The sequence below is a fragment of the Triplophysa dalaica genome, chromosome 3, assembly GCF_015846415.1.
Source record: "Triplophysa dalaica isolate WHDGS20190420 chromosome 3, ASM1584641v1, whole genome shotgun sequence".
Classification (NCBI taxonomy): Eukaryota; Metazoa; Chordata; class Actinopteri; order Cypriniformes; family Nemacheilidae; genus Triplophysa; species Triplophysa dalaica.
The window spans coordinates 11,649,356-11,659,164 of record NC_079544.1 but is presented as its reverse complement, the minus strand read 5'-3'; the positions used below and the strand labels follow the sequence as shown (position 1 = coordinate 11,659,164).

The following is a 9,809-nucleotide window of genomic DNA, read 5'->3' as shown; positions in this document are numbered from 1 at the left end:
TCAGTGAGCTGAACTTCTATATAAAGAAAACCAAAACTACAAGCTGCTTAATGATGAAATAATAAAAAACAGTACACGATATACGCAAGTGAACGTCGTATTTTTGAATATATAAAATAATTAAGTATCTATTCATGACATATAGGCCTGGTTTCAAAGACAATGCGGAGCTTAAGCCAGGACTAGGCCTTAGATAAATTAGTATGTTGAAGTCCCTTTTGTAAAAAATGCATTAGAAAAAAACATTACTTGTGTTCATCATGAGACAAAACAATGGCACTGACATATCTAAAGATAATTCAGGGTATGTCATTTTATTTAAGACAGCTCAAACATTCTTTTTAGTCGGTGAATACCCTTAAGACTATTCTGTGAAACCGGGCCATAGACTTTTTTTGTTTTTTCTTAAATGTTCTCCTTATGTCATTTTAGCTAATGTCCACCAGATTGATTCATTAGCATCTTATAATTATGGCATCTTTATGAGCTCTTTAAAGTCGTCATGAAATTAAAAATGATCATTCCAATTGTTTTACATAGCTGTGAAGTATTTATTATTAATTATTTATCTGTGCACATAATTATTATATTTTATTAACTTGCAGTTGTAATCCCGACAGCGGGGCTGCAATGACAGACAGATTGCAAACTTTTGACGATCCAATCAGTCGTCGGTGAATGAAATCAAGACCCGCCCTATTTGTTTCACTTGGGTATACGATATGGATAAAAGACAATCGCTACTTCAATTTCATGCAGACTTTAACGTTTCTATATAAATTTGACACAGCTTGAACGAGTAAAAAACAAAGTGCTTTGAGTTAAACATCTGTTTAATATATGTCCCTTTCAGCATGTCCTGCTGCAATTTAACAGAACAAAGATATCAAGTTTCAACCTTCCGTAGTTTAAAGCTAAAACTTTCATTAATTGTCTAATTAAATTACAATTGTAAGATTAGCTAAAGGCAGCTGAAATATTTATATTACATGTTTTAACTTGTTTGCTTATAAAGGATTAACAACTTTCTTTGCTAGATCTAGCAAAGTGTTGTAATGCAAAGTCTTGCTCCTCCATGTAGATGGGATTCCTTCAAGCCCAACCTAAAACAACAAGGACCAAAGTAGTAAATATTTAGAATCACAGAAAAAGAGTTACTGTGCACAGTCATGGTGTCATGTATGACATAATCCCCTAATTAAATATTTTAGTGGATTGCTCAATTACATATAAGTGTTGCAATAATAACTGAATAAAATATACAAAACCAATTAATTCCTGATTTACACAGAGCTCTTTGCAGTATGAATATAATCCGATTTGGTGTAATTGAACTAATGCCATACCTGAGCCCCAATGCAGGCTCCAATGAAGGAGCTCCTACTACAGGTGCACCCCCCACAGCTCATGGTGTCCCGGATAGCCTGCTCATAGCTTTTGGCTGTCAGAACTCCATGCAGTGCTGCCTGGAATGCACCAGGCAAACCTGAGAGACATCAAACAGGTGGTTAAACACCATGTATCTGTATTTTATGTTGATCATAACTTATAGGCCTAGATAAAATAACAGGATAAAATAACAGATTAATAATAAATGCAGAAACGTACAGCAGAAGACTGGTAACTAACCTCAGGTGTTTGGGAACACAACAGGAATGAGCTCTTTGTGATTCTTGCTAAGATTCTCTTTTACTTTATGAATTTGCCCTAAATGAGAAAATGGATAAGACCAATAGGAGAGAACCTCGTGTTTGAATACCATCAAAGTTAAAAAAAGATGATTCTAAGAGCTTAGTAGAAGCATTTGCTTTATGTCTTTGGCTAAGGATCCAGCTCACAATGTTAATAACAATATTAAGAGGTTTATACCAATTATAGCTTTGTCCAACTCCTGAGGGTTACTTCTGCTTGGGTCACTAAGCTGTTCCAGTACAGCCTTCATAGCCATTGGATCAGGACCATTCAGGATGAAATGCTCCAAGAACCTGGAGGATGAAATATTTAGCACCTTAATTGCTATTTTTTATTATTAAGGGACACATTTGTAAAAACAGGTTGTCATCAACTATATATAAAACCAACCTTGCAGCAGAAAGAGTCACAGCCACACACATGTCATCGTTTTGAGTGACACGGATGGCTTCCTCAACCCTCTCCAACATCTCTGGCTTTCCAGCATAGCAGGCGACAATGGGAGCAAGCTTTGCCACTCCATCTATTTGGTTATCTGTTTCACAACCTGAAGTGTAACAAACAGTTTTTTTAGAGACTCTGTCTGCCATATTTAAAAAAACAGCAAGATCATTATAATAAAAACAATAAAAAGTATTCAAATTATAAATAAACATAAAATGCAGTTTAAGATTCTAGCTTTTCAATACTGAGAAACGAAAAAGAAAGAGTAATTGCAAAGTCCTGTGGTGCAACATAAGTGACCGTGTCAAGGTACCTGTCTCTGCTTTGCCAGCATCCACATTTTTAATAAAGCTCTTAAGGCTTGCATGTCTCCAGGGTCCCTCAATAGGTAGTTGAGGCCTGGGAGCTTGGAAAACATAAATATTTTACAAACCCCACCGAATGGGCACAGTTGAAATGACAAACAGAAGTGAATGCCCTTTTTTAAATGTCTGTTTCTTAACAAATTGTCTTAATTTCTTCATATCTTTGAAAAATGTTAGAAAAATAATCACATTTAACAAAGAATGGTCCATGTTTTTACAATGCCTAAAAACCCAATCAAATATGGAATAAAAAGCTTTTAAAATCAAACCTACCTCCTTTCTCTCTGTATGGATCATTGAGTGGTGTGTCATATTCAGATCCAGGTCCAAAAAACCTGTAGGTACGTTGCTTCAAATCATCCACACTAAGACCTGTTTAAATAAATAAATTACAAATCAAATAATAGACAATGCTTATACCCACAGCAAAGAGAGATGCATATCACCAGATAGTGTGTCACAAGTACACAATAGTCCAAGTAACTAATATTACTTACCTCCAGACTCAGAGAGGGACTCCAGGAGCACAAAAGCCTGATCTCCATAACAGCTCTTCTGCCCGGTGTTTCTCCGGTAAAATGGATTGAACGATTCTGGCCAGAATTCTGGTTGAGGCATTTCAGAGAGTAACACACTTAGTTTCTGCAAGTCATAGACCCAATGGAGTGGTTGTGCTGCAAATATACACAGATCACAACAATAGATACAGTGTCCATGTCATACTTACATTTTGATTGTAACCGTTAAATTGCTAGAAAAGAAAAAAATTGCATCCAGGTTGTTCCTGTACCCATGTAAAAACACAATAACATGGAGAGTGTAGCCTATTGATTATTCTGCAGGCACATGTATTTGTTTATTATTATATTTAAATCATTATTTGTGTTCTCTGATGGTAGGATGACAAATGCAAACCTGCAGAATCTCCCACAGCTGCACCGATAATTGCTCCAATAGCCCTATCAGCTCGGGCAAGAGCCATCTGCGACAGTAAGATAAAAACACGGAGGAGAAATGTTACCAACAACCGTAACTTACATGCAAACATAACGTTATCTTAGCACAGCAAAGCAATGCATTTTGTGGCTTCTTTACGCAGTACAATTGTAAGAGTTTAACACAATTTCGAACAAAAATAATGTCTCACCTTGGAAGGTAATAGTTTTATAACCGAGTCCGAAGTTCGCTAGTTACATAATGACAATTCACGTGGAAGCGTTTGTTGTGGAAACCTATCTTCCGACTTCCGTGCTGCTGATTGGACACAAAATGCACGTGACAACAAGACGTATTGCGCATGCGTTGTTGTACATTCGCAAAATAGACCGTAATATAGGTTTAACAATATAATAATATCATATACAGTAGATAATATATTTCACAAGGTATATGGATTCCAAATGATCCCAAACTTGTGAATGGATCGATTTAGATCAGACTTGTGTATATATAGTTCTCGCCATGAATATAGATGCTGGAATGGCGTTAAGAATTAAACAATAAATAAATACATTCACAAAGTTGTTTTTAAGTGTCATTTTATATAGAAGATATGATTTATTATCAAAATAAATAAAAGAACATAACATAATTTTGAAATTAATTTTATGTGTATTGTATCTTTCTATCGACGTTTTAAAACTTTATTTAAAAATAGTTTTGAAGTAATTTATTGTTGAGCCGTATTTTAAATCCTCGTCCGTGTAGATTTGAACTAGTAACTAATAGCCTATAAGGTATGACGAAATGTGTTCAATATAGCCGAATCTAATATATAACACTTAACTGGTCTGCATGAATTATTTTTCCTATGTCTACTGTCACATTTAACACCACGACAAAGCTTACACGTATTAAACAACAAGAAATAATAATAATAATAATAATAATAATAATTATTAATAATATTTTAGCTTTCTTACCATAACTAAACATAGAATAACTTTGTAATGGTATATAACCTATTGTAGTCAAAGGGTGTAGCCATCAACCAGCTAAACTTAAACCGAGTTAGAGGAATTTGCCATGCTGACGTCTGTCTCTTAATATTCATGAAACGAATCACTATTGGATGTTCAGGAAGTGACGTTCGTTTAATATACATGAGCTGAACCTTTTTCATACTAGGCTTAGTTACTGGGATTTTAGTCCTTCTAGTAGACAGCGGATAAACCAAAGTCTCAATTTTGGCGACAGCGCGAGCGCGAAAGAAAACAGATGCTTAAGTGAAATTAAAGTTCTGCACCCTGTTTGAAATATTTCTACTTTTAACCTTCAACTGTGTTAAAATAATTGATCAGTTTGCAGTGTTTAATTGAGCACTATGGAGTGCTGGAGGCAGTGCAGTTTATGGTTGATAAGTTGTAAAGTTTTGCCCCGGAATCACCTGGTGACGGCGGAATCGGCGCAGGTTTTTGATTTAGCGCAAACGCTACGTGATGGAGTGCTTTTGTGCCAACTGGTGAATAACCTCAGACCTGACACCATCAACCTGAAAGAGATCAATCTCCGACCGCAGATGTCACAGGTGAGCACCAACAATAGAAAGTCTCCAGTGTATTGCATACTTTGCATTACTTTTATTTTATATACTTTTATATTATCTAGTGTAATGTTGACCTTAAATAGACTTCACTTCACTTTAGACTTGTCCCTTAGATTTGTCAAACTGTGTCTGTCTATCTGTCTAGTATCATTCCGTTGCTTCCAGCCTTTATTGTACTAGCCAGTGCTGTTGTACTGCTAGATTCATAAGTGACAGTGCCAGTATAGACTCCGCTTTACAAAGGGTCCAGTGGCAGAAGTACACAGAAGTCTTTGTACACTGTAGCATCATTCAGTCAATCCAATAGTTAAGCGAACAAATTGGGTAAACAGTGCTAATAAAACATCAATTTATAAATGAACATGAGTTTTTGGTAGGGACTCAAGTCGCCCAGATGAATGCCCTGTCTGATTTGCCTTCATGTTTAGTGCTAAGAAGTTTCAGGCGTTCTGCCCAGGCTTTAACAACTCTTGCCAGATGACCCTGTTTTTACTCCAGTGACCTGATAAAATAACAACTTTGATCTAACTGATTTTTTAACTCACAAATCTTGCCACTGCCCTACATTGACCAGTCAGTCTCCACCAGACAGCAGAACAGAGCATTCTTAACAACATTATCGTTGACATTCCTGATAGTTTGCCAGTTATCTGACTCATGAAGAGGGTGTATTCTCATAATTGTGGATAAGTGCCTTTATCTCCACATAAACTTAGCTCTGGGGTATGGAAACATTACTTGAAATAAATAACATCTGATCATATTAATGTAATACAAATAACTGTAGGAAACTTACTAGGAAATCGGATTCTATTTTACTGTATTATCATGTACAGTATGATATGTATTTTAAAGTGTATAAGTGTATACCTTGTTATCATGCAACATATAAGATATAAAAAAACATATAAGAACTTTTGTTCATGTGACTTTATCAGAAAGGGTAATTGTTTCGCCAATCTTTTTCTTTCAGTTCCTCTGCCTTAAGAACATTATGACATTCCTGTCTGCATGTTGTGATGCATTTGGGATGAAGAAGTTTGAATTGTTTGATGCCTTCGATCTCTTTGATGTCCGTGATTTTGGAAAGGTAATCAAATGAACTTAAATGATGTACTATATGTATTAGTCCTTATTTTTTAATAACTATTAATTGTTTTTAATCATGTAATTTGTACGTATTTGCAGTGCAGTTAGATTAGACATAAATGGGTCAGACAGTATGCATTGAGATGGGATTAAACATTTTAAAGTTCTTAATCATAAATGCAACTTTATTATAATATTAAACAGTATTTTCTAAATATTGATATCTGATTTTTAGATATTAACAGATCGCATTTGAAAAGCTATGCAACTGTCATAATCCGGGTTTTGTACTTCTTCTGCCCGTTTTCATAGACAAGCCTTAAAACTAGTCCCAGACTAAAAAGAAAGTTTGAGCTGTCTTAACTGAAAATAACTTTGATTTGTCTCAAGATGCACACCAATAATGTTCCTACATATTAAAAGCGACTTAAATGTCCTAATTTAACTTAGGCATAGTCCTGATTTAAATTAAGCATTGTCTCTGAAACCGTGCCTCAGACTTGTAAATGACTGGCTGGTGGTTTTGTGGTCTACCCTCTGAAGGTCACCGGTAATAAATAGCTAATTTATTTTCTCAACCTTCCCATGTACAAGATCTTGAATGTTTAGGCTGTCTTTATCTGGTAAAACAATAACTCCCTGAGCCACAGAAGTCACTTAATCCAGAATGTTTTTCCCAGCATTTCTCTGCCAGAGCAGTGCCTTACAGTCCGGCCTTATGTGAGGTTAAACATATATAAACTAGAGCATCCTAGTGTGGAGGAGATCAGTTGAGCCATTGTTTGACTCTTCTCATACTGTAGAATACATATGCAGCCATCCAATCAACACGGTCCTATAGGGCTAGAAAGGGGAATAGAGAATCTGAAGCTGATGTCACTTTCCATGTTGCATGTTGCAGTGGCACCTGCATCTTGGGAGGATGATAATAATAATAATCCACTGCTATTGTTGTTTTGATATTTACCGTTACTTGTTTTGAATGATATATGTAGAAATCGAAAGTGAAAGAACCAAGGGCTTTTCCTGAACGATTCTGCGTAATGCTTTTGCAGTTTTTAACACAGCAAGACCGAGCTACCATAGTTACATTTCCTAATCAAACAAGAAAAAAAAAACACTGCATTGAACACACTAGCATTCAACGCAGAGTGATGTCGATTAACAAGCTCTATAGACGAATATCCTTAAGCTGTACATTTAGCACCACAGTATCTAAACTGTTCTCAAAACAATTAAGCTTTCCCAATAACTTACACATTAGAAGCTGTCGCACCTGTGACGTCAAAAAAGATGATTGAGAAAAACATAGCACCATGGTACAATAGCACAACTTGCGCCCTTTAAAGAGAAACACCTAAACTGGAGTGCAAATGGAAACAAACCCAGTTAGAGGTCTTTAAAATGGTTTGGAAAGAAAGTGCAAACCGTTTTAAAAAGGCACTAAAAGCAGCAAAGGCTGAGCACCTGCGAAACCTCATAGAAACTAGGAAAAACAATCCAAGGTTTTTATTTAGTACAGTTGCTAAATTAACAAATAAACAGACATCACCTGACCTGGTTATTCCGCCGTACTTTGGTAGCAATGAATTCATTACATTTTTTACAGCGAAAACATACTAGGCAAAATGGTAAAAACTCAACCTCCAAGTCTGTCCTATGAAAAATACGATCACATAACCCCAATGTTATAATCCCTTCACTGTTTACCCATTAAGTATCGTAAGGACTTTAAAGTTATTCAATTACTTATAAATTCCTAATTGGTTTAGCCCCTACCTACATAACAGAGCTTCTATCTCATTACAACCCATCACGCTCTCTAAGATCTCAAAACTCCAGACTTTTGATAACACTTAGAATATACAAATCCATCAAAGGGGGTCAAGCTTTCTCATATGTAGCACCTTAACTCTGGAACAGCCTTCCCGAAAATATTCGATCGAGGGTCAGACACACTCTCCCAATTTAAATCTAGATTGAAGTCACATCATTTCAGCCAAGCTTTCACTTAATGCATAATATGCTAATAAACCACCGGAAGACTGCATTTATTCGAAAATATTTACTAGAATAATCTTGCTTGTTCTATAAACACCATGCACTGTGCTGTGTTTTACCTTTTTTGTGTTTTTCTTATGTCCTCCGTTGTGAAATGCACTATTTAAATAAAATTGAATTGAATTACTGCCTTATTCCTATCATGCAAACATATCTTAACATCAATTTTTTTAACAAATCACAGTGTTTTGCCCCATTTACAAATCTCACCATGTCTTCAAGGGTTAAATTAATCCCTCTCTATAATCTGTGGCTGGAAGCAATCTACTAAAATGTATGTTTGAGTTAGCCTTGTTAATACACCTGCTAGATCCCTATCCATTAAATCTACTTTAAAGAAAATTATGAAGTAATGTCAACATGACATACATCTCAGACTTGCCCAGAATTTAAATGAAAAAATGTTTGGCTGTAGAGTAAGACGTAAATACATAAAACTTCATCTTCTGTTGCATTCAGACAGATTGATCTTGCTTTGAATTGCCATGCCACATCCAATCTCAGCATGTTTAGGTATACCATACAGTGTCGTATTCATAAAAAATATTTAAATATAGTTAAAAATCGTACTTGTGTCCTACAGTGTATACACAAAGAATGAGCGAATGCTTTATAATTGCAATGTTACAGCTGAATTGTTTGACTTTTTAAAATTGTTTCTCATGGCTCGGCACCTAAAGGCTGAAAAAAAAGATTTTTTAATTTTTACTCATTTTTTACTCAGGATTGTTTGTTATCATCATGACCACACAGATTCTCATCTTTCATCCAAATGTCTAGTTTCTGTAAAAACCGCACAGCACTTGCTGTCCTAACATATATTTTGTTTTTAAGATATGGATTTACATGCCTTCCAGGCAGTCTCTCCTTATTATGTTACTAAGGCAGTACTTTATGTAGACTGTCAGATACCACTACCATATAAAATCAAAGATTGTGTGAGTGCTTTCTTTTTTACATCTTCACTCAACCCAGCCTTGGGTCAAAATTGGGCAAAACCAAGCATTCGGTTAAATTTACAAAGTAAATGTGTATATCTAGCCCAAACAATGGGCTAACACAACCCAGCATATAACCCACAATTTAGGTTTGTCCTGACCCAACACTGGGTTGAAAAAACCCAGCATTTTTTAGAGTGTGGGATGTATTTATCTGATCACAATGCTTAAGGAGAAACCGCTATTTGGCTAACACAACCAAATTATTCAGCTGATGGTGAATTCCAAATTCATCACACAGGCATAAAATGAAGAGCTCCCTCAATATAAACTATATATATATATATATTGTATATTATTAACTTCTCCCTGAATGTTGTAAGCCACAGAGGTGCAGGAAACTCTGATAAATATTTGTAAGAAAGAAAGAAAAGAAAAGAAAAGAAAGGAGTTAAGATAATATCTGAGACACATCCATTTTAACATATTTTTCAGCTTGAAGATTGTTGTAGATCTGACAGGCAGTCAAATACCAAACCTTAGTTTCACAACAGAATGGCAGTTGTGCACAAAGATTTTTATTATCATTATTATTCAACTGAGGTATTTATGAAACTACATGCATTTGAGTTTAATAAAAGGTGGACTTTTTTCATAAATACTGTATTCTCATTT

The 9,809-nt window shown here is 35.3% G+C and overlaps 2 protein-coding genes across 4 annotated transcripts in view; one reads left to right on the top strand and one right to left on the bottom strand.

Annotated features, from left to right (window-relative positions):
- Nucleotides 1-815: 815 nt before the first annotated feature.
- selenoj (selenoprotein J) lies at nt 816-3,755 on the bottom strand. The gene is made up of 10 exons (XM_056743236.1): nt 3,649-3,755; nt 3,417-3,483; nt 2,999-3,175; nt 2,775-2,873; nt 2,450-2,542; nt 2,083-2,239; nt 1,870-1,985; nt 1,630-1,707; nt 1,347-1,486; nt 816-1,103 (listed from the first exon to the last, which is right to left on the bottom strand). The coding sequence occupies exons 2-10, from the start codon at nt 3,481-3,483 to the stop codon at nt 1,008-1,010; spliced, it is 1,023 nt and encodes a 340-aa protein (XP_056599214.1). The 5' UTR covers nt 3,649-3,755; the 3' UTR covers nt 816-1,007.
- An 894-nt stretch (nt 3,756-4,649) lies between these two features.
- Nucleotides 4,650-9,809, top strand: part of vav3b (vav 3 guanine nucleotide exchange factor b) — a 33,190-nt gene continuing 28,030 nt past the window's right edge. For all 3 annotated transcript variants that reach the window (XM_056743234.1, XM_056743233.1, XM_056743235.1), the window contains exons 1-2: nt 4,650-5,028; nt 6,020-6,136. In XM_056743234.1, coding sequence (XP_056599212.1) covers nt 4,825-5,028; nt 6,020-6,136 — 321 coding nt within the window. In that variant the 5' untranslated portion in view covers nt 4,650-4,824. The remainder of the gene's footprint in view (nt 5,029-6,019; nt 6,137-9,809) is intronic.